Below are 27808 nucleotides of genomic sequence, written 5' to 3'. Positions count from 1 at the left end.
TCTCCTATATTATTGTCAAAGTTATCCTTGTAAAATGTGATCCTAAACATATCTCCTGCTCCTGCCTAAAACTTTTCACCAACATTCTATCATAAGATAAAATCTTGCTCCTCAGCATGATATATAGAACTCTTCATAATTTAGTCTGCCTACATTCCAGCCTTTTAGTCCCTCACTTCCAAAAGATTTTATATTCTGGCAATAATGAACTGGTCAGAGTTTTCCAAGTACACACAGCTTCATGACTTCAGGTTTTAGCTCATGTTCTTCTTCTTTTACCCCTTTTTTTCCCCACCCCTTAAATATACTTTTTTGGGGGGGAGGGGGGACAGGGTCTTGCTCTGTTGCCAAGGATGGAATACAATGGCATGATCATAGCTCACTGCAACCTTAAACTCCTCAAGTGGACTCAAGTGACTCTCCTGCCTCAACCTCCCACGTAGCTGGGACTACAGGCATAAACCACCACACCCAACTAATTTTTTTTTCTTTGTGGAGACAGGGCCTCGACCACCACACCCAACTAATTTTTTTTTCTTTGTGGAGACAGGGCCTCGCTATGTTAGCAAGGCTGATCTTAAACATCTGTCCTCAAGTGATCCTCCCACCTCCGTTTCCCACAGTGCAATGATTACAGGTGTAATTACAGGCATACAGGATTACAGGTATATTACCAGCCAAATATGCCAGCTTTTAGCCAAAGCTTTCCTTTACCATTCTGTCTTTCCTTCCTCACTCAACATGCATAATCATCTTCCATCTTCTAAGCTATCTTTGTACTTTCTGCAAACTTTATTATTTTTACTCTCATTTCAATTTATTTTTATTTTTTTAGACAGAGTCTCACATCTCACTCTGTCACCCAGGCTGGAGTGTAGTGATGCGATATTGGCTCATTGCAACCTCTGTCTCCTGGGCTCAAGCAATTCTCCTGCCTCAGCCTCCAGAGTAGCTGGGATTACAGGCATGCGCCACCAAGCCCAGCTAATTTTTGTATTTTTTGTAGAGATGGGGTTTCACCATATTAGCCAGGCTGGTCTCAAACTCCTGACCTCAAGTGACCCACCCACCTCAGCCTCCCAAAGTGCTGGGATTACAGGTTTGAGTTACTGTGCCCCAGCCCCAAAATGTTTTTAATATGAACATATTTCTATTGCTACATATATGTCACTGTGTAGCAATTTTTATTTACCTTGTGTTTTTGTTTTGTTTTGTTTTTTACACACAGTCTCGCTCTGTTGCCCAGGCTGGAGTGCAGTGGCGCAATCTCAGCTCACTGCAACCTCCATCTCCTGAGTTCAAGCAATTCTCCTGCCTCAGCCTCCTCAGTAGCTGGAATTACAGGTGTGTGTCACCAAGCCCGCCAGGCTAATTTTTCTATTTTTAGTAGAGACAGGATTTCACCATGTTGGCCAGGCTGGTCTCCAACTCCCAACCTCAGGTGATCCACCCGCCTCGGCCTCCCAAAGTCTGTAGGCTTCTTGGTCAGGCACGGTGGCTCATGCCTGTAATCCCACTACTTTGAGCAGTCGAGGCAGGAGTATCGCTTGAGTCCAGGAGTTCAAGAACAACCTGGGCAACATAGACCCCATACCTACAGAAAATAAAAAATTAGCTAGGCATGGTGAGCATGCCTGTAGTTCTAGCTACTTGGGGGGCTGAGGTGAGAAGATCGCTTGAGCCCAGGAGATTGAGACTGCAGTGAGCTATAATCGTGCCACTGGACTACAGCCTGCTCTGTCTAACAAAAAAAAAAAAAAAAAAAGTTCGGGTGTGGTGGCTCACGCCTGTAATCCCAGCACAGAATCCCAGCACTTTGGGAGGCTGAGGCAGGTGGATCACCTGGGGTTGGGAGTTCGAGACCAGCCTGGGCAACATGGTGAAATCCCGTCTCTACTAAAAATACAAAAATTAGCTGGGCATGGTGGCACACACCTGTAATCTCAGCTACTCAGGTGGCAAAGGCAAGAGAATTGCTTGAACCAGGGAGGCGGAGGTTGCAGTGAGCCAAGATCATGCCAGTGCACTCTAGCCTGGGCAACAAAGTGAGACTCTGTCTCAAAAAAAAAAAAAAAAAAAGGCTTCTTGAGGACAGGGACTTTGCCTTTCATCTCTGTATCTCCTTTTTATGTATCTCCTGTTTATGTACACAATAATAAGGAGTGAAAATCCAATACCCATTCTTGATTTTAAAAAGAATCCAGGGCTGGGCACGGTGGCTCAGGCCTGTAATCCCAGCACTTTGGAAGGCCGAGGTGGGCAGATCACCTGAGGTCAGGAGTTTGAGATAAGCCTAGCCAACATGATGAAGCCCCGTCTCTGCTAAAAATACAAAAATTAGCTGGGCGTGGTGGCAGGTGCCTGTAATCCCAGCTACTTTGGAAGCTGAGGCAGGAGAATCACTTGAACCCAGGAGTCAGAGGTTACAGTGAGCCAATATCACACCATTGCACTCTAGCCTGGGCGACGAGAGCGAAACTCTGTCTCAAAAAGAAAAGAAAAAAAAGAATCCTGTTAACCTAAGAATATATAAGAAACCAGCGGCAAACACTATTCTTTTCTTATTTTTATTTTCAGAGAAAGGGTCTTGTTCTGTCACCCAGGCTATAGTGCAGTGACGCGATCATAGCTCACTGTACCTTCAAACTCCTGGTCTCAGGTGATCCTCCCACCTGGGCCTGCCAAAGTGCTGATATTACCGGCATGAGCCATTGCAGCCAACCTAGCAGACACTATTCTTTTTTTTTTTTTCTTTTGAGACAAAGTTTTGCTCTTATTGCCCAGGCTGGAGTGCAATGGTGCCATCTAGGCTCACTGCAACCTCTGCCTCCTGGGTTCCAGTGACTCTCCTGCCTCAGACTGCCGAGTAACTGGGACTACAGGCATGCACTACTACTCCAGGCTAATTTTGTATTTTTAGTAAAATGATGCAGTTTCACCATGTTCGCCAGGCTAGTCTCGAACTCCAGACCTCAGGTGATCTGCCTACCTCAGCCTCCCAAAGTGTTGGGATTACAGGTGTGAGCCATTACACCTGGCTTACAGACACTATTCTTTAACATTTTTTTTTTTTTAGACGGACTTTTTGCTCTTGTTGCCCGGGCTGGAGTACAGTGGCGTGATCTCTGCTCATTGCAACCTCTAGCTTCCAGGTTCATGCAATTCTCCTGCCTCAGCCTCCTGAGTAGCTGTGATTACAGGCATGCACCACCACACCCAGCTAATTTTGCATTTTTAGTAGAGACAGGGTTTCACCATGTTGATCAGGCTGGTCTCAAAGTCTTGTACTCAGGTAATCCACCCACCTCGGCCTCCCAAGTGCTGGGATTACAGGTGCGAGCCACCGTGCCCGGCCACAGACACTATTCTTGATAATGCAACATTAGTGGCATTCCCACTAAATCAGGAACAAAGCAAATACGCTCTTATTCGACATTATTATTGCTCCCATTTAACATCATTCTGGAAGTTCTAGCCAATGAAAGAGATAAGATATAGGTCACGTAAATTTTAGATAGGAAGAAAATGATATTTACCTAGAAAATCCAACATAACTAAAAAATGATTGGAACTAGTAAAAGCATCCAACAAGATGGTAACTCTAAGACCTAAGACCTTCTGCAGTAAGTCCCACTATCCTGAAAGTAGGCTTCTTTTTTTTTTTTTTTGAGATGAAGTTTCGTTCGTTGTCCAGGCTGGAGTGCAATGGTGTGATGTCAGCTCACCGCAACCTCTGCCTCCCAGGTTCAAGAGATTCTCCTGCGTCAGCCTCCTGAGTAGCTGGGATTACAGGCATGCACCACCACACCCAGCTATTTTTTTGTATTTTTAGTAGAGATGGGGTTTCTCCATGTTGGTTTGGCTGGTCTCAAACTCTCGACCTTAGGTGATCCGCCCGCCTCAGCTTCGCAAAGTGCTGGGATTACAGGCATGAGCCACCGCGCCTGGCCTCAAGTCTCATGGGAGATGTAATCTAAGGGGCCCTCCCTAATGAAAACAAGGATGTCTTGGGGAGGTTAAGAAAAAGTGTAGGCGAGGATGTGATTGAGATGGTTCTTGGAATCCATCCGGGCCCCCGTACTTTAACACCAGCAGCTCACACACACGAATGTGTGTATACACCTTGGAGTATCTCTGGAGCTCATACATACACGTCCGCCACAAAGGATTTGAAAGGGAGAATCAGATGAGACACTGAAAAAAACACTTGTGGACTCCATGATTGGGGGCAGCATGGGAGGTTTTTTTGTTTTGTTTTTTAGATCAGGTCTCTCCCTGTGTCGGCCAGGCTGGAGGGTAGTGGCTACTCACAGGCAAGTCCAAGGCGAGGCCACTACAGCCTCATCTTCCTGGGCTCAGGCGATCCCGCCTCAGCCTTCTGAATAGCTGAGACTACAGGAGCGCGCCACCGCACCTATCTGCAGTGATTTTTTGTTTGTTTTGAAACGGAGTCTCAGTCTGTCGCCCAGGCTGGAGTGCAGTGGCGCGATCTCGGCTCACCGCAACCTCCACCTCCCGGGTTCAAGCGATTCTCCTGCCTCAGCCCCCTGAGTAGCTGGGATTAAAGGTGCGCGCCACCACTCCCGGCTAATTTTTGTACTTTCAATAGAGACCCCTGTCTCTACAGTTTCACCATGTTGGTTAAGCTGGTCTCGAACTCCTGACCTCGTAATCCGCTCTCCTCCAGCCTCCCACAGTGCTGGGATTACAGGCGTGAGCCACTGCTCCCGGCCTCTGCGGTGATTTTTTTTTTTTTTTTTTTTTGAGAGGGAGTCTCACTCTCGCCCAGGCTGGATGCAGTAGCACGATCTCGGCTCACTGCAACCTCCACCTCCCAGGTTCACGCGATTCTCCTGCCTCAGCCTCCCAAGTAGCTGGGATTACAGGTGCCCACCACCATGCCAGGCTAGCTTTTGTATTTTTAGTAGAGATGGGGTTTCACCATGCTGGCCAGGCTGGTCTCGAACTCCTGACCTCAGGTGATCCGCCCGCCTCCACCTTCCAAAGTGCTGGGATTACAGGAGTGAGCCACCACGCCCGGCCTGCAGTGATTTTTAAAGAGTCTTTTATATTTCCTTTAACCATTATTTTCAATACGCAAATAACTCTTGAAAATACGTTCTTTTGGAAAAAAAAAAAAAAAAACGGGGGCGGGGAATGTATAAAATAAACAACCAGAAAAACTTCTCCCATTCCCAACGTAATCATGGCTATCGTGTGTATGCTTCCAGGACTTTTCTTCTGTATGTTTACATACAGACAGTGCATGCTTTTGTTCCGTGCTTCACATAAACGCCTATCCCATCTTAAAGATGGTTTTACAACCTGCTGTTTTACGACCTGCTGACTTGACGAAGTGTCGTAAAGTCCCGTCCACTTCAGCGTCTTTCCCACCGCAGCGCAAAAGGCCAGGGAGGCCATTCCATCCCTGGCGGCTAAGAGGCGGGGTGGCAGGCTCTGCAGCCTGCGGACGGGGACGAAGACGGCGCGCGACGATGACGCACCGCGGCGTGCGCGGTGTCGGCAGTAGCTGCGGCGCAGGGGCGGAGCGAAGGCTGCGGCGGCGTCGGGTACGCGCACACGTTGCATCTTCTTCCTTCCGTGGGGTCCTGCGTGGTTCTGGCACCAGCCAGGCGTACTGACAGGTAGACCAGCGGACTGGTGGAGATGGCGACGCTCTGTCTGACCGTGAATTCAGGAGACCCTCCCCTAGGTAAGGGGCCGAGGCCAATAACCTGTGTGGGTTGCATCAGCCAGGGAGGGTGCGGGGCGAGGAAGGTCGCTGCGCCCCGGCTTTGCGCAGTGGTGGTCACCATCTGGGAGGTTGGACCTGCCCCCGCCCCAGAATTGTACGTGGAGGAGGCTCTGCACCCCTCGCCCCCTGTCCCCGGCAGTTGCATCTGCTCCTGAAGATGGTTTTCCCGGACGTGGAGGGAGGCGCAGTGTGAGCCCGGGCTAGGCAACACGAGACTCCGCTTCGGATCTTCTTCTCAGAGGGATGAACTCCCAGTCAACTCACCTCCCTTTTTCCCCCGGAGACCGAGAGTTGCTCGTGGAAATAAGATTTTTAAACCTAACATCCAATTATCGTCGCTTCTCTTTTAGCATTTTTCACCCGACTCCTTACCTAACCTCCTTTCCTGTCCTCTCCTCTCGGGAGAAATCCTCAGTTCACTTGAGTCAAATTTTCCTTACGTTTTATCGAGTTCAGAAGAAAGAACCCAGACGAGCATATTAGCATTTAGGATTTCAACTGAGGCTGCATTTATTTTTAATTAAAGGTGGTAGGGTAATTGGGGAAAACACCCAGGTACAGTGTAGACTGATGCGGTTGCTTTTACTGCACCCTGTGGATGTGTAGTAAATTTCAGAGTAAACATTGGATCTGTCACCTTACTGATACACCTTAAGTTCTGTTTGGAATTATTTTTTCGACATGACGAAGGTTATTGTTGGTAGATTGCTTAGAATTTCTGCTTTTTCATTACTTTGGGAAATTACACAGAAGAATTTAAGTAGTTTGCCAATTTTTTTTTCTTTTGAGAGTCTGGGTCTTGCTCTATCATCTAGGCTGGAGTGCAGTGGCGCTTTCAAGGCCCACTGCAGCCTCGAACTTCCGGGCTCAGATGATCCTCCCACCTCAGCCTCTTTAGTAGCTGGGACTACAGGCGTGTGCCACCATGCCTGGCTAATTTTGTGTTTCTGTCTTTTTTGGAAAGATGGCGTTTCACTGTGTTTCCCAGGCTGGTCTCAAACTCCTGGGCTCAAGCCATCCTGATTTGGCCTCCCAAAGTACTAGGATTACAGGCGTGAGCCACCGTACCCAGCCTGACCTAATATTTGTTAATGCGTATATATGATAATAGACACACAGTACTTTCTAATGTTCAGGAAGCCCATACCTTTATATACAATTGGCTGCGTGGGGCTGATGAAATTATTCATTATGTTCTCAACTTTGGTGATGTTTTAAGGTTGTTGAACAAAAACACAACTTAATAGCCATTTTAAACATTTAAAAGATGATAATGTTTTGGCATATTGGTTGCAGTAATGGACTAACCGCACAACAAATCAATGAACTCTAAAAGGAATGGGTTTGATTCCTGAGCTGGAAAGGCATAGAGTGCCTTCATGGTTGAGAGCAAAGACATTTGGTTCCTGCAGACCTGAGTCCAATCCTGGCTGCCACTTATTAGTTGTGAAACCTTGACAAGTTCCTTATTTAGCTTCTCCCATAGTTTCCTTGTTTTAAGAAAGGGAAAATAATGTCTTCCAGATAGGATTGGTTGCCAGAGTTAAGGAGACTATAGTTAAAGTTCCTGATACTGTTTTTTTTTTTTTTTTTTTGAGACCTCGAGCTCATTGCAACCTCTGCCTCCCAGGATCAAGCGATTCTTGTTCTCAGCTACACGAGTAATTGCGCTTATAGGTGTGCACCACCACGCCCACCTAATTTTTGTATTTTTTAGTAGACACAGCATTTTGCCATGTTGGCCAGGCTGGTGCTCAAGCAGTCCGCCTGCCTTGGCCTCCCAAAGTGCCAGGACCACAAGTGTGAGCCACCATACCCAGCCTCCTGATACATTTTTTGTTACTTAGAAAATCACCCTGAAGGTGGCCTGTTTCTGTAGTGTATTACAGAACTCGGAATTCTGCCAGTATTCTATGAAACTCTTGTCGTTTTGAACTATATGCCAGTTATCAAATATATCATTTTTCTAATTGCTCCTCCCCCTTTTTATTTTTGATTGAATTATTCCCAGTTGTTCAATTCAATTACATTTTATCTTTAAGTAATATAATTAGATGAAACATTTTAAAATAATAGGTTGCATTGCTAGAATTTTCCTATTTTATATGCATTCATCATGTTATATATTTAATTTCAAACTTAAAACAAAGATGCAAGACTAGAACAAAGACCTTTTCCCCCCGTACCACCCAAGAGCATACTGTAGATATGAGGCTTCAGTATCTCAGCATAACTCCAGTGTACATCCCCAAAAAACTTGGAAACTCCACGTGATCTCACACAAGCACCCAAATCAGGAAATACACTTGGATACAATGCTTCCATCTAATGCACAGACCCCATCCTTGTTCTGTCACTATTTGTTACAGCCAGACCCTCCATAGAGTTGAGACAAAATCCCATATTATGCTTTGTTTGCATCTAATTGTCACCTGTCTCCAGTTTCTTTCAGTCTGGAATGGTTTACTAGTCTTCCCTTGGCTTTCATAGCTTTGACCTTTCTGAAGATTACAGGCCACTTAACTTGAAGAATATCCCCTGTTTAAGTTGTCTGATATTTCCTGGTGTCTAGATTCAGGCTCTGTGTCTTTGGCAGGAATAGCGTATTTATTCCTTGTTCTTCATTGCAGCCCGTCAGTTGGTGCATGAATTTAATTTTCCCATTACTGATGATTCTAACCTTGATTTTAATGGTCAGATTCATTGGAATCATGTAAATGTTCCACTTTGCATCAGATCTTCACCTACAAGTTTCAGTATCCGTTGGTACTTCCTGCCTAACTTGATTTTTATGATTTTTTGATGTTTGTGAAATAGTGACTTTCCAATTCTACCATTCCTTCTGTATGTATTAGTTGGCATTTTTCTGTGAGGAGAGCTTTCTCTTTTTCCCATTTAAAAAAATCATAGCAAAATATACTCAAGAAGTTACAATTTGTATTATTTTCATTTTCTATTTAAAATTATTTTATTTTTAAAAATTAGTTTTATTGAATTATAACTTGTATACAATTAAGTTCACCAATTTTAAGTGACTGACAAATGTATACAGTGTGTAATCTACACCACATCATCATGTAGAATATTTCCATTACTTCAGAAAGTCTTCTCATGCCCCCTTGCAGTCATTCCTTTCCCTATTTCTGGCACCTAATAGCAACTCATCTTCTTTTTGTCACGCTTGTTTTGCTTTTTCTATAATTTCATATACATTGAATCATATTATATATATTCTTATATTCTCATATGTGCCTAGGGTAATACTTCTGAAATGCATATATCTTTTTGTCTATGACAGTAGTTTACTTTTGTTGTTGTTGATGTTGTTTTTTTTTTGTTTGTTTGTTTTTTGAGATGGAGTCTCACCCTGTCACCAGGCTGGAGTGCAGTGGTGCGATCTTGGCTCACTGAAACCTCTGCCTCCCAGATTCATGCGATCCTCCTGCCTCAGCCTCCCGAGTAGCTGGGACTATAGGGGCACGCCACCACGCCCAGCTAATTTTTTGTATTTTTAGTAGAGACGGAGTTTCACCATGTTGTCCAGGATGGTCTCGATCTCTTGACCTCATGATCTGCCCCCCTCAGCCTCCCAAAGTGCTGGGATTACAGGCGTGAGCCACCACGCCCGGCCTGTAGTTCACTTTTTTATTTGCTGGATAAAATTTCATTGTATGAGTGTGCTAAAATTCATCTCATTTATTTTGATGGTCAGTACCCTGATTTGCCAGTGGAAGCCCCTCCAACCTGGACTCCTTTCTTTCTTTTTTTTTTTTTTTTGGGAGATGGGGTTTCGTTCTTGTTGCTCAGGCTGGAGTGCAGTGGTATGATCTTGGCTCACTGCAACCTCCACCTCCCAGGTTCGAGCAATTCTTCTGCCTCAGCGTCCCAAGTAGCTGGGACTACAGGCACATGCCACTACACCCGGCTAATTTTTTGTATTTTAGTAGAGATGGGGTTTCACCACGTTGTCCAGGCTGGTCTCGAGCTCCTGAGCTCAGGCAATCCGCCTGCCTCAGTCTCCCAAAGTACTAGCATTATAGGTATGAGCCACTGTGCCTGGCCTTTTTTTTGGGGGGACAGAGTCTTGCTCTGCCACTTAGGCTGGAGTGCAGTGGCATGATCTCGGCTCACGGCAACCTCCGCCTCCTAGGTTCAAGTGGTCCTCCTGCCTCAGCCTCCCAAGTAGCTGGGACTACAGGCCTGTGCCGCCACACCCAGCTAATTTTTATATTTTTAGTAGAGACTCTATGTCCTTTCGACATATCTCTTCTCTATCTTTGAGTACTCCTTTGCTTTCTAACACAATAAGATTTTTCAGGTTTATTTTGCACCTTCCTTGCCACAGCCCTGTTTCCAGTGGAACATGGCGTTTATAAACCAGTATCTGGGTGCTAGTTGTCTATCTTCTTTTTTAGACGGAATTTCACTCTTGTTGCCCAGGCTGGAGTGCAATAGCGCGATCTTGGCTCACCACAACCTCCGCCTCCCAGGTTCAAGCGATTCTCCTGCCTCAGCCTCCTGAGTAGCTGGGATTACAGGCATGTGCCACCACACCTGGCTAATTTTGTATTTTTAGTGGAGATAGGGTTTCTCCATGTTGGTCAGGCTGTTCTCGAACTCCCAACCTCAGGTGATCCACCAACCTTGGCCTCCCAAAGTGCTGGGATTATAGGCGTGAGCCACTGCGCCTGACCTGTCCATCTTAACCAAATTAAGGGACAGAGGATTAATGAATTGATTAAGTGTCAAGAGGCCGTATTACACTGTTTTAGAGTTTGAGCTGTGGACTACATTAGGCTTGCATTCAGATCCTGACTGCCATATATTTTGTCAAGGACATTAGGCTGGTTATTTAACTCCTTTAAGCCTTACTTTCCTATTCTGTAAAATGGGGATGAAAGTATCTCTCATTTTTTTTTTTTTTTTGAGACAGTTTCGCTGTGTCATTCAGGCAGGAACGCAGTGGTGCAATCACGGCTCACTGCAGCCATGACTTCCCAGGCTCAAGCAGTCCTCCTACCTCAGCCCCCTGGGTAGCTAGGACCACAGGCGTGTACCACTATGCCTAGCTAATTTTTGTATTTTTTTGTAGAGACAGGGTCTCACTATATTGCCCAGGCTGGTCTTGAACTTGTGGGTTCAAGCAGTCCTCCCATCTCAGCCTCCCAAAGTGCTGGGATTATAGGCATGAGATATCATGTCCTTTGAATCTAACTCTACAGGTTACCCCAAAGATGAAAAATTATAATTGTAAAGCATTTGGCTTAGTGACTGTGACATAATAGTCACTCAAATACTATTAACGATAGCTTTTTTCCTTTTTTTTTTAGTTTTTTAAAAATCCAAGGTGAACATATTAACAAAAGCTTTTATATAAGGCACTATACTATTTTTTTTTTTTTTAAGACGCAGTTTCGCTCTTGTCACCCAGGCTGGAGTGCAATGACTCAATTTCAGCTCACCACAACCTCCACCTCCCAGGTTCAAGTGATTCTCCTGCCTCAGCCTCCCAAGTAGCTGGGATTACAGGCATGTGCCACCATGACCGACTAATTTTATATTTTTAGTAGAGACGGGGTTTCTCCGTGTTGGTCAGGCTGGTCTTGAACTCCCGCCCTCAGGTGATCCGCCTGCCTCGGCCTCCCAAAGTGCTGGGATTACAGGCATGAGCCACCATGCCTGGCTGGCACTATACTAATTTCTTTTTGTCTCCGAAGGGAGAAGCAGATTAATTTCAGTGTCTCTAACTGAAAGCTGAACAAATTCAAAACCAGTTGGATATGCTAGTGAATGGATTCTGGATTCTGATTTGTTGCTGCTCTGAGACAAAAGACTATATTTTCTGTCTACAGACTACTGAGAAAAAAGTTCACTCCTTATAGGACTTAATATTGGTTTGTTGACTCATCCTGATTGCTTTATGATTCAAGTTATAAATACTGCATTGCTTTTAAAGATAAAAAATCTTTTCATATTATTTATAGGAGCTTTGCTGGCAGTAGAACACGTGAAAGACGATGTCAGCATTTCCGTTGAAGAAGGGAAAGAGAATATTCTTCATGTTTCTGAGTAAGTGTTTTCATCTTTTTATTTTCAGTACTGATTGGCTTTTTCTTTTTTTTTTTTTTTTTTTTGAGTTTTTTTAGACAGAGTCTCCCTCTTTTGCCCAGGCTGGCATGATCATAGCTCACTGTACCTAGAACTGATGGACTCAGGATCCTGCCATCTCAGCCTCCCGAGTAGCTAGGACTGCAGGCACATGCCTCCACACCTGGCTAATTAAAAAATGTTTTTTGTAGAGATCGGGTATCACTATGTTGCCCAGGCCAGTTTCGAACTCCTGACCTCAAGCCGTCCTCTGGCCTCAGCATCCCAAAGCACTAGGGTTAAAGATGTGAGCCACCACGTTTGGCCTCTGAATGGCATTTAAAGAAATATTCGGCATCGCCGGGTGCGGTGGCTCACACCTGTAATCCCAGCACTTTGGGAGGCCAAGGCAGGCAGATTACGAGGTCAGGAGATCGAGACCATCCTGGGTAACACAGTGAAACCCTGTCTCTACTAAAAATACAAAAAATTATCCAAGTGTGGTGGAACATTTTTGTAATCCCAGCTACCTGGGAGGCTGAGGCAGGAGAATTGCTTGAACCCAGGAGGCGGAGGTTGCAGTAAGCCGAGAACGTGCCACGGCACTCCAGCCTGGGTGACAGAGTTAGACTCTGTCTCAAAAAAAAAAAAAAAAAAAAAAAAAAAAAAAAATTCAGCATTAAATGTTGTATGCTTATTTTACTTACTAATTAGGTAGATTGTCCCTAGAAAGAAGTATACTTTTCTTTTTTCTTTATTCTGAAAGAATTGAATCTAGAGTCTTAAATTTTTCAGCAAACTGATTCCCCATGTAATCTGTTTAAAAGGAACTAGAGGTCCAGCTTCGAGAGCCCATCTGCAACACCAGCTCCTGAAATGAGGCACAGTTATTTAATTGGACTGGCCTATTCCCAGAAATGAGTGACTGGTTTAATGGGATCCTTTGGCGCCCAGCTATTGATTTTTTCCTGTACAACCACCAACTCAGCTTTTAACTGAAACTTCTACGGAAGTTTCAGACACGGGAATGTTGCCTCAAAAAGCAATACCCCAAAGACTGGCGCTTTGACATGCTGAGAGGCCTTAGAAACTACCTCAGAATCAGGGTACCTCTAACCTTGTTTCCTTTCACAACCCTCCATGCCCACCTCCCCCATCGTGTAGAGAGGGACTTTCTAGAATTTCCTCATCTGGCCAAGAAAGCATCTTTCCAAAAGAAATGCAGTTGACTTAAGTCCCCTCCTTGGGGATCTCATCAAATAATCTGGAAAGATCGGTCAATCCCAGCTCAGACAGATTTCACCTGCTCTTCTGAGGGCAGCTTCAAGATATTACCTAGGTGACTTTATCCCTGTAATAAGACAGTCTTTGTTCCTGTGCCGCTCTGTTTCTTATCTTCCTTTAGTGTTGCTCTCTCACCTCCCTGCGCCCACTTCCTGGTCCATTTATTCTGATGGTTTACTTTCGCTCAAAAGAATTATCTACATTCCCTATCTTTCTGTTCCCCTATGAAACAGGGTATGTGGCCAGGCGCGGTGGCTCATGCCTGTAATATCAACACTTTGGGAGGCCAAGGTGGGTGGATCACTTGACGTCAGGAGTCCGAGACCAGCCTGGCCAACTTGGTGAAACCTCGTTTGTACTAAAAATACAAAAAAAATTATCCGGGCGTGGTGGCGTGTGCCTGTAGTCCCAGCTACTCAGGAGGCTGAGGCAGGAGAATAGCTTGAACCTGGTGGGCGTACATTGCAGTGAGTTGAGATTGTGCCACTGCACTTCAACCTGGGCAACAGAGCAAGATTCTGTCTCAAAAAAAAAAAAAACTCAAAAAACTTTGCCAGATAGAAGAATCTGGACCAGATTGAAAGAGGGTTTCAAGGATATGTTTTTTTTTTGAGACGGAGTCTTGCTCTGTCACCCAGGCTGGAGTGCAGTGGCGCAATCTCGGCTCACTGCAAGCTCCGCCTCCCGGGTTCACGCCATTCTCCTGCCTCAGCCTCTCCGAGTAGCTGGGACTACAGGCGCCCGCCACCACGCCCGGCTAATTTTTTTTTTGTATTTTTAGTAGAGACGGGGTTTCACCGTGGTCTCGATCTCCTGACCTCGTGATCCACCCGCCTCAGCCTCCCAAAGTGCTGGGATTACAGGCGTGAGCCACTGCGCCCGGCTCAAGGATATGTTTTCAAGCAGGATGCAGATTTTGAAATGTTTAAACACAATGTTAAAGGTCCCTAATAAACTGATATAAGAAATACTTGTATTGGGGAAGGGATAAAATATACACAATAAGAGTATTACCAGCTTGGTGTCATTTTCTCATGAAAAAATCTTAGAAATAGGTTTGAAAGAGGTGCCATGCAGCTTCTTGACTTGGAGAACTGCAGTCCCCCTTGTTGAGCCTCAAAAGGAAAATGAAAAGAATGCAAGAGGAGGATTTCCGTTCTCTACCACTCTTTATCCTGATGCTTTATAATTCTTTGTTGACTAAAAATAATTGAATATGGTATAGTTTTATTAAGAGTTGTAATACATAAAATGTCACTAGTTCAAATATGTTGCTTTTAAAAGCCAGATGTTATTTATGTAGTATCTATAGTGATGTTACTTTCTTCTACCTGCAGTGATTGGAATTAGGCTAGTGTTGTAAGTTAACTTTAATGAATAAATCTAATGATTCTTGCCTTAATAAAAGTACTGCCTCAAGACAGAAAAATAGTCATTACTGAAATGCTTGGCTTCTGTTAATAATAGGTACATATTTCAATTGAAAGCCACTAATTTGTCTTTGCCAGACTTAGTCTTACTGTTGGCTGGTCACAAAATTTATAAACTGTTTGTAGTGATAATCACAAAGGTGACTGTGCATAATATGAGTAAAGGAAATTAATCTGTAATTGCATTCTCAGAGTACTAACCTAAATGTTCTGTGTGCCTCTTGCCCTCTCAGTCCTCACTGCAGCCTTGATTTCCTGGGCTCAAACGATTCCCCTGCCTCAGTGCCCCCTCCCCTCCAACCTGGCCCCAAAGTAGCTGGGACTACAGACACATGCCACTATGCCAGCGAATTTTTGTATTTTTGTAGAGATGGGATTTCGCCATGTTGCCTAGGCTGGTGTTTACCTCCTGGGCTCAAGCGATCCAGCCACTTCGGCCTCCCAAAATACTGGGATTATAGGCATGAGCCACCGCACCCAGCCGCAAAGGTAAACTTTGTATGTGTTCAAAATTAATGTCTTTCTACAAGGTTCCAAATATCATATTTGATCACTTATTTTATTTATTTATTTATTTATTTGTTTAAGACGGCGTTTTGCTTTTGTTGCCCAGGCTGGAGTGCAATGGTGCGATCTCTGCTCACTGCAACCTCTGCCTCCTGGGTTCAAGTGATTCTCCTGCCTCAGCCTCCTGAGTAGCTGGGATTACAGGCACCCGCCACCATGCCTGGCTGATTTTTGTATTTTCAGTAGATTCGGGGTTTCACCGTGTTGGTCAGACTGGTCTTGAACTCCTGACCTCAGGTGATCCGCCCACCTCGGCCTCCCAAAGTGCTGGGATTACAGGCGTGAGCCACTGTGCCCGGCCTTGATCATGTTATTTAAATGTCGTGACAAAACTAGTCTATTAAAAATTTTTTTTTTTTTTTAGAAATAGAGTCTTGCTCTGTGACCCAGGCTGGAGTGCAGTGGCACGATTATGGCTCACTGTTGCCTTAAACTCCTGGGATCAAGCCATCCTCCTGCCTCAGCTTCCCAAGTAGCTGGACTATAGGTCTGTACCACCATGCCAAGCTAATTTTGAGAGACAGGGTCTTGCGTTATTTTTTAGTCTGGTCTTGATCTCCTGACCTCAAGCTATCCTCCCATCTTGCCCTTGCAAAGTGCTGGCATTACAGGCATAAGCCATTGTACCTGGACCTAGTCTGTTTTTTTTATTAAAAGTTTTTGATGTGGCTGATATTTATTTTTTTTAGAGATGGAGTCTCACTCTGTCGCCTAGGCTGGAGTGCAGTGGTGTTATCATAGCTCACTGCAGCCTTGAGCTCCTGGGCTCAAGTTATCCCCCTGCCTCAGCCTCCTGAGTACCTGGGACCATAGGTATGTGCCACCACAACTGACTGATTTTTGAAATATTTTGTAGAGATAGGATCTCACTTTGTTTCCCACGCTGGTCTCAGACTCCTGGCATCAAGCAGTCCTCCTGCCTTGGCTTCCCAAAGTTCTGGGGAGTTTTGATGAGATAGGATCTTTTTCTGTTGCTCAGACTGGAGTGCAGTGGCACAATCATGGCTCACTACTCACTGCATACTTAAACCCGTGGGTTTAAGCGATCCTCCTGCCACAGCCTCCCGAGTAGCTGGGACTACAGACATGCACTACTACACTCGGCTAATGTTTAAAAAATTTTTTGTAGGGACAGGGTTGCCCTATGTTGCCTAGGCTGGTCTTGAACTCCTGGCTTAAAGTGATCCTCCTGCCTCAGCCTTCCAAAGTGCTGGGAGTATAGGTGTGAGCCACCACGCCCAGCCTCATTAAATTTTTTTTTTTTTTTTTTTTTTTAAATCAAAGCTATGGCTGGGCTTCGTGACTCACACCTGTAATCCCAGGTGTAATTGGGATTGGAGTACTGTGCCCTGTACTCCAGCCTGAGTGATAGAGGGAGAACTCCATCTCTAAAAAATAAAACAAAAAAACCAAAGCTACATATGCAAATACTTTAGTGGCATAGTGCTGTAAGTATTTTAGTAAAAGCACCAGTCATTCACCTTCCATCTTCTATTTTTCCCTCTGTAGGAACAAACATTTCAACTCTTTTGAGCTGATTCTTTTGTATTGACTTCTGTCTTTAACATTCTAGTATTGTTTCTCCTTATTTTTCCAGTTTTAGACAATATCTTTCCACTAAGAAAGAGAAAGCTGGGCCGGGCACAGTGGCTGAAGCCTGTAATCCTAGCACTTTGGAAGGCCGAGGCGAGTGGATTGCTTGAGCTCAACAGTTTGAGACCAGCCTGGGCAACATAGTAAAATCCTGTCTCTATAAAAAAAAAGCAAAAATTAGCTGGGCGTACTCCCAGCTACTTGGAGGCTGAGGCAGGACGATCACCTGAGCCCAGGAGACGGAGGTTGCAGTAGAGCCAGGATCGCACCACTGCACTCCAGCATGGATGACAGAGGGAGACCCTGTCTCAAAAAGAAAAAAAAAAAAAAAAAGATAAACTGAGCTGGGCGTGGTGGCTCACGCCTTTAATTCCAGCACTTTGGGAGGCCAAGGCGGACAGATCACCTGAGGTCAGGAGTTCGAGACCAGCCTGACCAACATGGAGAAACCCCATCTCTACTAAAAATACAAAACTTGCTGGGCATGGTGGTGCATGCCTGTAATCCCAGCTACTCAGGAGGCTGAGGCAGGAGAATCGCTTGAACCCGGGAGGTGGAGGTTGCAGTGAGCTGAGATTGTGCCATTGCACTCTAGCCTGGGCAACAATAGTGAAACTCCATCTCAAAAAAAAAAAAAAAGATAAAGCTGAAACACTTAATCCCTGTTGCCACTACATACACACAGTCACCCCATACTCATGAACTTCTGCTCTATACCGCCCCCTTTCTCCCAGTGTAGTTGTACCATAATTGTCATTTGATTACCATTCTGTATTTACATAATGGCCGTGTAAGTTTTATTTACTGCTGAGCCACATAGTATAATTGCTTTTCATGTAAAACTATTAGTTTTCCATGGAATAATTGGTGTTTGTTTGCTTTGTAATTTTCTTTGAAACTTTCTGATTTCTGAACTTTTCTATGTGACTTCAGGAAGTTTGGAGGAATCTTCCCTTAGGAGTCAGTATTCTCAAATTTTACAATAATATGCTTTAGTTTGGGTCTATTTTTCATCGGTTCTGCTGGGCATTTGGTTGCCTCTTTCATTATGGAAACTTGGAAATCCTGCTTTTGGAAATTGAAAACATTTTTTCTTTGAAAAATGTTTTTCTCTCTATTTTCTGTTCTTTATGTGAATGTTGGGATTAGTCCTTTTATTTTTCTAAGTTGTCACCTCCATTTTCCATCTCTCTCTATTTTTTTTTTTTTTTTTGAGACGGAGTCTTGCTCTGTTGCCCAGGCTGGAGTGCAGTGGCACAATCCAGGCTCACTGCAACCTCCGCCTCCCAGGTTCAAGCGATTCTCCTGCCTCAGCCCCCAAGTAGCTCGGATTACAGGCATGCGCCACCATGCCTGGCTAATTTTTGTATTTTTAGTAGAGATGGGATTTCACGATGTTGTCCAGGCTGGTCTGGAACTCCTAACCTCAGGTGATCCACCCACCTCAGCCTCCCAAAGTGCTGGGATCACAGGCATGAGCCACCGTGCCCAGCCTCTTTATTTTTATTTTTAGAGATGGAGGTCTCAGTGTGCTGTCCAGGCTGGAGTGCAATGGATAGTTACAGGTGCAATTATAGCACACTACAGCATCCAACTCCTGGGCTTAGCGATACACCTGCTTCAGCCCCCTGAGTAGTTGGGACTACAGGTGTGTGCCAACATACCTGGCCCATTTTTTTTTTTCCTTTGCTTTCTGGAAAGTTTCTCAACTGTATTATCCCATTTTTCTATTGAGGTTTTTAATTTTGGCTATTATATTTTTAGTATCTGAGTGTTCTGTTTTTTTACATTCTGGATACTCTTTTTTTAGTATCCTGTTGTTTTATGATTGCAGTATTTTTGTTTCATTGCTAAAAATAAATTTATTCTTTTAAGAATTTGTATTTTAGATTCAGTGGTACATGTGCAGGTTTGTTATGTAGGTAAACTTGTGTCATGGGGTTTGTTGTACATACTATTTTGTCACCTAGGTACTAAGCCATCCAAGTTATTTTTTCTGCTCTTCTCCCTCCTCCCAACATCCACTCTCAAGCCCCAGTGTCTTTTGTTCCCTTTTTTGTGTTCATGTGTTCTCATCATTAAGCTCCCACTTATAAGTGAGAACATGCAGTATTTGGTTTTCTGTTCTTGTGTCAGTTTGCTAAATATAATGGCCTCCAGTGCCATCCATGTTCCTGCAAAAGACATGATCTTGTTTTTTTTAATGGCTGCATAGTATTCCATGGTGTATATTTACCACATTTTCTTTATCCAGTCTGTCACTGATGGGCATTTAGGTTGATTCCGTGTCTTTGTTATTGTGAGTAGTGCTGCAGTGAACATTTCCATGCATGTGTCTTTATGGTAGAATGAACTATATTCCTCTGAGTGTATAGCCAGTAATGGGATTGCTGGGTTGAATCGTAGTTCTGTTTTTAGCTCTTTGAGAAAACGCCATACTGCTTTTTACAGTGGTTTGACTAATTTACACTCCACCAACAGTGTGTGGTTTTTTGTTTTTTGTTGTGAGATGGAGTCTTGCTCCACTGCCCAGGCTAGAGTGCCGTGGCGCGATCTTGGCTCACTGCAACCTCCACTTCCCGGGTTCAAGCAATTCTCCTGCCTCAGCCTCCTGAGTAGCTGGGATTACAAGTGCCCACCACCACAGCCGGCTAATTTTTATATTTGTAGAAGAGATGGGGTTTCACCATGTTGGCCAGGCTGGTCTCAAGCTCCTGACCTCAAGTGATCTATCCGCCTCAGCCTCCCAAAGTGCTGGGATTACCAGCATGAGCCACCACACCTGGCCTGTGATGGGTTTGGATGAGGTTTGATCTGCCTTCTTAGCCTTTTTATTAGCAATATATTCTTGGCTCCTTTGCCTTGATTTATTTTATTTATTTATTTATTTTGAGACAGGGTCTCTCCCTGTCACCCAGGCTGAAGTGCAGTGGTGTGATCTCAGCTTACTGTGAGTTCAAGCGATTCTTGTGCCTCAGCCTTCTGAGTAGCTGGGAGTACAGGTGCATGCCACTATGCCTGGCTAATTTTTGTGTTTTTAGTAGAGACGGGGTTTCACCATTAGCCAGGCTGGTCTCAAACTCCTGACCTCAAGTGATCTGCCCGTCTTGGCCTCCCAAAGTGCTGGGATTACAGGTGTGAGTCACCATGCCTGGCCAGCCTTGATTTATTTTAAATCACTGTTATTCTCAATATCCCAGTTATATTTTCGTATTTGCACCTCTGAATAGACATGTAAAGAACAAATTAGCAGACCGGGCGCGGTGGCTCATGCCTGTAATCCCAGCACTTTGGGAGGCTGAGGCAGGTGGATCACCTGAGGTCAGGAGCTCAAGACCAGCCTGGCTAACATTGTGAAACCCTGTCTCAACTAAAAATACAAAAAATTAGCCTGTCGTGGTGCCAGGCACCTATAATCACAGCTACTTTGGAGGCTGAGGCAGGAGAATTGCTTGAACCCTGGAGGCAGAGGTTACAGTGAACTGAGATCACACCATTGCAGTCCAGCTTGGGCAACAAGAGCGAAACTCCATCTGAAACAAACAAACAAATTAGCAGATCTGTTTTTTTAGTATAGTAGAAAATACATGGTAAATATAATAAAGTTTCCATTTTTACATTTCTTCGTAAGTCTCATGACTTACTGATTTGCTAGAGTGACAGTAATATTTTATCTCGTGCTTATATTCTAGAAATGTGATATTCACAGATGTGAATTCTATACTTCGCTACTTGGCTAGAGTTGCAACTACAGCTGGGTTATATGGCTCTAATCTGATGGAACATACTGAGGTAAGCAATGAACATTTTGTTGTGTGTGTTTTGTCTTATGCTTCTGTTTTTTTTATGGGAACCTCATCATTTATTGTTGGCTTATGAACTATTCCACTTAAGGATATTAATAGAGTGTTAATTATATAGACCAAGGTACAGAATGCTCATCTTGTTTTTGTTGTCACAAAAAAATTCTTTTTTTGTAATTCCTAAGTTTGAACGTTTAATCCCCTACCAGCTGTTCTTTTGGGGCATTTAGTGCCATCTTTGCCTTCACAGATTCCTAGCAGTTCATAGCCAGATGGGGCTGTATAGATCATCTCATCCAACTTTCTTACTTTACGGATAAGGCAGCAGGCCTAGAAAAGTTAAGGAGTTTGACCAGGGTAACACGCATAGTTTGGATCCCATTTTCTTTTCTTTCTAAGTGTATGCCTTGTTTAATTAATTATATTAGTAGTAAATTAAATTTTGATACAATCACGTGCCTCTTAACAATGGGATGCGTTCTGAGAAATGTGTTATTAGGCAGTTTCATCATTCTATCACCATCATAGAGTGTACCTACAAAAACCTAAATGGGATAGCCTACTACACACCTAGGCTATACAGTGTAGCCTATTCCTTCTAGACTACAGACCTATACTGGCAAGTTACAATACTCAATACAGTAGGCAATTGTAACACAATACGTATTTGTGTATCTAAACATAGACAACACAGATAAAACTATAACCTTATGGGACCATTGTCATATATGCAGTCTGTCATTGACTGAAATGTCATTATGCAGTAGATGACAGTACTGCTTTTTAGATGCTGCCTTTTTTCCTGTTTGTATTCTGCTCTAACCTTCCTAAATTTCATAAAATTCAAAGTACACAGAATGGTTTCTAAGTACTAACTTCTAAGTTTTTCAAGTAAATGAATCTGTTTGGCTAGGTACCATCCCTTCAGTTCATTCAGGTTGGTTACTTATTTCTGCCACCAATTCTCAAATTCTTATCTTCCTGTTCTTTCCTGAAGTGCCCCACCACACTCCTGTAAAAAAAAAAAAAAAAAGCAGAAAGCATAGCAAAATAAATGTGGCATTTATTTAAGCTCCATTTTAGATTTTAGGCAATCAGAATTTAGTCCACATAATGATAAATTGTATAATTTGAGAAAGGAAAAGCATAGTAAGAGTGTACTGTTGCTCTAGTTAACTAGAATTTTTTTATGGTCTTTCTTTTTATAAGTTGAAATGTTGGAGTGCATTTCTTTTCTATCTTTTATGTTGACAGATTGATCACTGGTTGGAGTTCAGTGCTACAAAATTATCTTCATGTGATTCCTTTACTTCTGCAATTAATGAACTCAATCATTGCCTGTCTCTGAGAACATACTTAGTTGGAAACTCCTTGAGTTTAGCAGATTTATGTGTTTGGGCCACCCTAAAAGGTATCAATAATTCTTGTAATCCTCTGTTTTAATTGTTTAATATTTTGCTGGATAAGAATTATACATATTTCTGTGTGTATGCATGTATGTATATGTGTGTGTGTATATATGTTTAGATAGTAACTTAGGACTTTATTACAGAGGAATGACCTCCCTGGCTGTTTTATTCCTATCCAGCTACAGGAATTCCCTGTCTTTTTCTGCCGTCGTCTGTCTCACAACCCCAACTTCCTTCTTGCCTTTGGAGCTGATCTTATTTCTGATAAAGAAGTCCCCATCCCATTTATGTTAGCACCTCTCCTACTTCAGTTATTATTTTACTCCAGACACTTGTCTCTGACTTGAAAAAAGCCATTATTGCTCAGTGAGTGCGTGATTGGGAGGTTAGGGAGTAGTGGGATGATGTGGAGTTGTGGTTTTTCTTGGAGGTCACTTCCCTCTTCTACAACTAGTTTGCAACAAGTAAGAATATGCTTTTTCCAACTTGGAAAGCCAGTTTTTTCAAAAACAACTTTCTTGAGGTATAATTGATATACAGAAAATCACACTTATTTAAAAATGTATAATTTGATAAATTTTGACATATGTGTGTATACACACACACACACACACACACACACACACACACAGCTGTGGAACTATGGTTACAATCAAGATAATAAATATATCCACCACCCCCAAAATTTCCTCATGCCCTTTGTAATCATCCACCTTCACCAGGTCCCAAGCAACCAGCACGCCCAGCTTTGCGTATTTTTCATCTTCAGTCCGTTGTATCTACGGTTATGGAACCCATGGTTCAATGTATATCCAGATATTTAAAATTTCATTTTCTTTAGAAGCACAACTTTAAGCCATCTCATTTACTTCAATTAGTCACAACTGGAACTTTGGTTTTGAAGCTGCAGATTTATTGAATAGTTTAAAATTATCTTTGCTCATAGGAAATGCTGCCTGGCAAGAACAGTTGAAACAGAAGAAAGCTCCAGTTCATGTAAAACGTTGGTTTGGCTTTCTTGAAGCCCAGCAGGCCTTCCAGTCAGTAGGTACCAAGTGGGATGTTTCAACAACCAAAGCTCGAGTGGTAAGCCTTTTTTTCTTTCTTAAAAAAAAAAAACAAAAAAAACACACTTTGGGAGACCGAGGCAGGCGGATCACAAGGTTAGGAGATTGAGACCATCCTGAATAACACGGTGAAACTCCATCTCTACTGAAAATATACCAAAAAAAAAAAAATTAGCCGGGAGTGATGGTGGGTGCCTGTAGTCCCAGCTACTCGGGAGGCTGAGGCAGGAGAATGGTGTGAACCTGGGAGGCGGAGCTTGCAGGGAGCCGGGATCGCGCCACTGCACTCCAGCCTGGGCAACAGAGCGAGACTCCATCTCAAAAAAAAAAACAATGACATTTCAGTCTGTCTGAGGCACTAGGTCTGAAAAGACAATTATTCCTACTCATAAAGTTTATTTTCTTTTAATAAATTTAAAAGGATCTTCTTGCAAGAATCTGACATTTTTAAGTCTTGGTTTCACATTTAATTGTTCATCTATATAAAGCCCTAATCTTTATAATTATATAGCTAAAGATTTTGATCATCCAGTGTATGTCCCTTAGGCAATCCAAACGCCATATAAATAAAATCTCATAATTTTACACCTTTGCAATTTTTTCTTTCTTCTGAATCTCCTGGTTTTTGAACCATTGAGCATCAAGTCCTGGGATTCTGCAGCACTTTTTCATTGATTCTGTAGGAAAATGTGACATAATGTACAGTACAAAAGCTCCTTTTCTCAACCAGAGTTGCTCCACTTTGATCTGTTTTACACTTTAGGAATATGTCGTAAAGTTTTGATTTAATTAAGGTTTTCTAATGTAAAATTTGAAAACTACTGTCTACTTGGCTATCTTTGCCCAGTCCACTCAGTTGTTTTGCCTACAAATCTTTACTCATCCTTCACTGTTTTTCACATTTACTCAACGAGTCCTGTTATGACTTCTCGTGTGTAGATTTGTTTTCTGTCTATCTTCAGTGCTGTTGCACTTTGTTAAGGCCTAATTTTTCCTTGCTTGATTTAATACTATAATCTCATAACTAAACTTCCTTTTGCCTCATCTTTCTCTAGTTCAGGGTATCACTTTAGAAAACACAAATCCATGGTCCTATTATCCCTGAGGACTGACTCCTCATTGCCTAAAACTTAAAAGCCAAACTTAAAAGGTCCTCTGTGTTTTTGACTTAATCTATTTCAGCTTCCTTCCCTACCCACCCAATATGCATTCCTAACTTTTCATGGACATTGCACTACTTTTTCCTGCCTTTGTGCCTTACCTACTCTGTTATTTATTTACTTAGAATGAATACCCCATATACTTTTTTTTTTTTTTTTTTGAGACAGAGTTTTGCTTGTCACCCAGGCTGGAGTGCAGTGGCATGATCTCGGCTCACTGCAGCCTCTGCCTCCCAGGTTCAAGCGATTATCCTGCCTCAGCCTCCTGAGTAGCTGGGACTACAGGTGCACGCTGCCACGCCCAGCTAATTTTTGTACTTTTAGTAGAGATAGGGTTTCACCATGTTAGCCAGTCTGGTCTCAAACTTCTGACCTCAGGTGATCTGTCATCCTTGGCCTCCCAAAGTGCTGGGATTACAGGTGTGAACCACCGTGCCCAGCATCCCATATACCCCATCTGATACATTTCTACTTATCTTCGCGGTCCAGCTTGGTTCTTAACTCCTTTTAAGCTTTTCCTGATAAAGCTAGATATTGCTGATTAATTTCAACTGAGTGCTCTAACAGCACCCTGAACATATCTCTATTACTGGTATTTGGTTTTATTTATATTCTTAACCAGATTTTGCACCCTCAAGTGTAGGGACGATGTTCTAGTCGTCGTATTTTTCATAACCAGTGTGTGTAGTGCCTGGCACATTTGTTGAATGAGTGTGTTCTTAGACATTTAACCATAAGACTTTCTGTTGTGATGGTGGTTGTGTTTTTCAGGCACCTGAGAAAAAGCAAGATGTTGGGAAATTTGTTGAGCTACCAGGTGCGGAGATGGGAAAGGTTACCGTCAGATTTCCTCCAGAGGCTAGTGGGTAAGAAAATGTAACTCACATTTATAATTGAATATATTTAGTGGGAAAGCTTTAAAACAGTGATTAAATACTTAAAGTATTAATAGGTTAATAATATAGAAGAACATAAGATTTTAATTGTGAGAGTTAAAATTCTAAACATCTGAATAGTTTTTATGTTATTAATAGTTAATGTTGATTTAATTTGTAGTTTGTCAACTTAGTAAAAGAGACAACATTTTAATTTTATCCTGACAGAACTTTAATTATGTAATTAACAAAATATCCAAAAATAAAACTTAAATTTCATTTTTATTTTTAGATTTTTGGGCTTTCATTTAATTGGATTTGTATTTGTACCCTGAGCAGTCCTTTTAATTAGCCGTTGAAGTTATAATAGCATTGGTCTTTAAGTTATTTTTTTCCCCCCAATAAAGGAAGGGGAGTCCTGAAAAGCCTGCTCCTATTCCTTTCTTTCCGTTAGGTTTCCCAACCACTTTATCTCTTGGTACCCATGGAAAGTAGTATTTGAATAGCTCATTAGAGAAAAAGACTGTTCTGTATGGTGGTCACCAGGCTGGGGCTGCTGCAGGCCTTGCCCACCATTCCCCAGGGCTGAGAAGGAAGTCTTTGTCTTTGCACACCTGTCATCCTATTTGAAGTATACTGGACAAGCTTTATAACAGCGTCCTTCCAATGATGTTAATATAATAAAATACCTCTTATTAAAGCAGTTATCCTCACTTAGAAAATTAACCATTAGGAAAATGTTCTGCCATGTTTTCTAATTGAGGTGATTATTTTTTCCAAATTTAAGATTTCCAAATTTAATTTTTCAGATTTTGTATTCCATCACCATAATGAAATTCTCACCTTTCTATAGTACACAGTAGAAACTGGAAGATACAGAAACAATTTTCTTTTAGCTATGTATTTAATAGTTCTTCACAAACTATTTCATAAGCATCATTAACAGTAAAATTACTTTTAGAATTTCACATTTTGCCTCTGCTTTTCTGTTTGCTGATTCAGGAGGTGAAATAAAGGGTAGATAGAAGGAGTTGAAACAGAAGTGATGACTGTGAAAAATTCACAGACTTGATCATTAAATGGTTGATTGGTAATTGACTAAGTGGATTCAGTCATAAATGATACTTAACTTACATGGTTTAATATCTGTAGACATCTTGGGTTCCTACCGTCTAGTATTCTGCTACTGTGCACTTGGTATGAGAGGTCATGATTGTCCTGTTGGATAGTGACCTTAATTCTCTAAAAGCCACCTTTTTTTGGCAGTGGCCATTTATAGCTGCGCCACTTGAACATTTGTCTTTTTTAAATCTTTTCATATTTTGTGTCACTGTCACTTCTTGGAATAGTAAGTTCCCCATGTTTGTATATTTACAGTATAAGATATATTTACCTGTTGTAAATTATGTCAGAGACTACGCTCATGAGACAATTTTGGGGTTATGGATATAAATCAGTATTTAGTTTTTCTTACTATGCGTAGTTTTCATCATCTCTTCTTATACTGTTAAAGAGTTTTTCTTTAATTACTATTTTTTCATTTTTTCTTTTCTGTGTCTTAAATGAAAGGCTAGAAGGCTTGGCTTAGCCTTTTATTCTTATTCTTAGCTAACATATACATAACACCTATTATGTACAGGTGCTACTACGTGCTTTACTTATAGTAACTTATTAATCCCAACAGCCTTCTGAGGAAGGCACTGTTGTTACCTCTGTTTTACAAATGGTTTCGGAAACAGATTCATATGTTGTAGTAACTTGCCAAGCTCAAACCTCTACCATCTGGCTCTAGAATCCATATAATTAAAAATTATACTAAATGTATCTGTTAAATGTGGCAGAAGCCCAATTCAGCATCAGTGCTAACTCATGCAGCATGATTATTTTGTGTGTGTGTGTGTGTGTGTGTGTGTGTGTGTGTGTGTTTTAGCGATTCTGATATAGATTCACTCTTTAACTGATGATTTTAGTTGTCTTGTGACTTATAGTCCTCTTAGCTTTCTTGAGGTTTGGAATTGTTAGACCTGCACACATTATTTCAGATTTAGAAATAACATTTTTGAAATAATGTTTTGATCTCATCACCTTTCTTAAATTAATTTCTGTATTTTAAGCCAAGCACATTAACTGTAAAATAATAGGTATTAATTGTTAATCTTTTCTTGACAATGGTTATAACATGTTATTGGGTGCAACGCCCTCAAGTTAAAAGTACATCACAGTATTTTTCTTCTTGGGAACTTATGGCCCTTCATTTAGTTTTATTTTTAATAAGTTTTTAATTTTAGAATAGTTTTAGATTTACACAAAGTTGCAAAAATGGTACAGAAAGTTCCCATGTGCCCTGCACCCAGTTTTTTTTTTTTTTTTGGGACGGAGTCTCGCTCTGTCGCCCAGGCTGGAGTGCAGTGGCGCGATCTCGGCTCACTGCAAGCTCTGCCTCCTGGGTTCACGCCATTCTCCTGCCTCAGCCTCTCCGAGTAGCTGGGACTACAGGCGCCCGCCACCACGCCCAGCTAATTTTTTTTGTATTTTTTTTAGTAGAGACGGGGTTTCGCCGTGGTCTCGATCTCCTGACTTCGTGATCCGCCCGCCTCGGCCTCCGAAAGTGCTGGGATTACAGGCGTGAGCCACCGCGCCTGGCCAGCCCTGCACCCAGTTTTTCCTAACATTAACATTTTACATTGTTATGGTACATTTGTCACTACTAATGAACGAATATTAATATGTTATTAAACTCCATCCTTTTTTGGGATTTTGTTAGTTTTTCCCTAGTAT

General features: G+C 42.4%; 1 protein-coding gene across 2 annotated transcripts in view; it reads left to right on the top strand.

Annotated features, from left to right (window-relative positions):
• The first annotated feature begins 5385 nt into the window (after positions 1 to 5385).
• EPRS1 (glutamyl-prolyl-tRNA synthetase 1) overlaps positions 5386 to 27808 on the top strand; it is an 82200-nt gene continuing 59777 nt past the window's right edge. For both annotated transcript variants that reach the window (XM_055233686.2, XM_055233685.2), the window contains exons 1-6: positions 5386 to 5713; positions 11740 to 11824; positions 20409 to 20508; positions 21774 to 21930; positions 22875 to 23014; positions 24927 to 25021. In XM_055233686.2, coding sequence (XP_055089661.1) covers positions 5668 to 5713; positions 11740 to 11824; positions 20409 to 20508; positions 21774 to 21930; positions 22875 to 23014; positions 24927 to 25021 — 623 coding nt within the window. In that variant the 5' untranslated portion in view covers positions 5386 to 5667. The remainder of the gene's footprint in view (positions 5714 to 11739; positions 11825 to 20408; positions 20509 to 21773; positions 21931 to 22874; positions 23015 to 24926; positions 25022 to 27808) is intronic.

This window comes from Symphalangus syndactylus, chromosome 19 (assembly GCF_028878055.3).
Source record: "Symphalangus syndactylus isolate Jambi chromosome 19, NHGRI_mSymSyn1-v2.1_pri, whole genome shotgun sequence".
Classification (NCBI taxonomy): domain Eukaryota; kingdom Metazoa; phylum Chordata; class Mammalia; order Primates; family Hylobatidae; genus Symphalangus; species Symphalangus syndactylus.
This window is presented reverse-complemented; position numbering and strand designations above follow the sequence as displayed.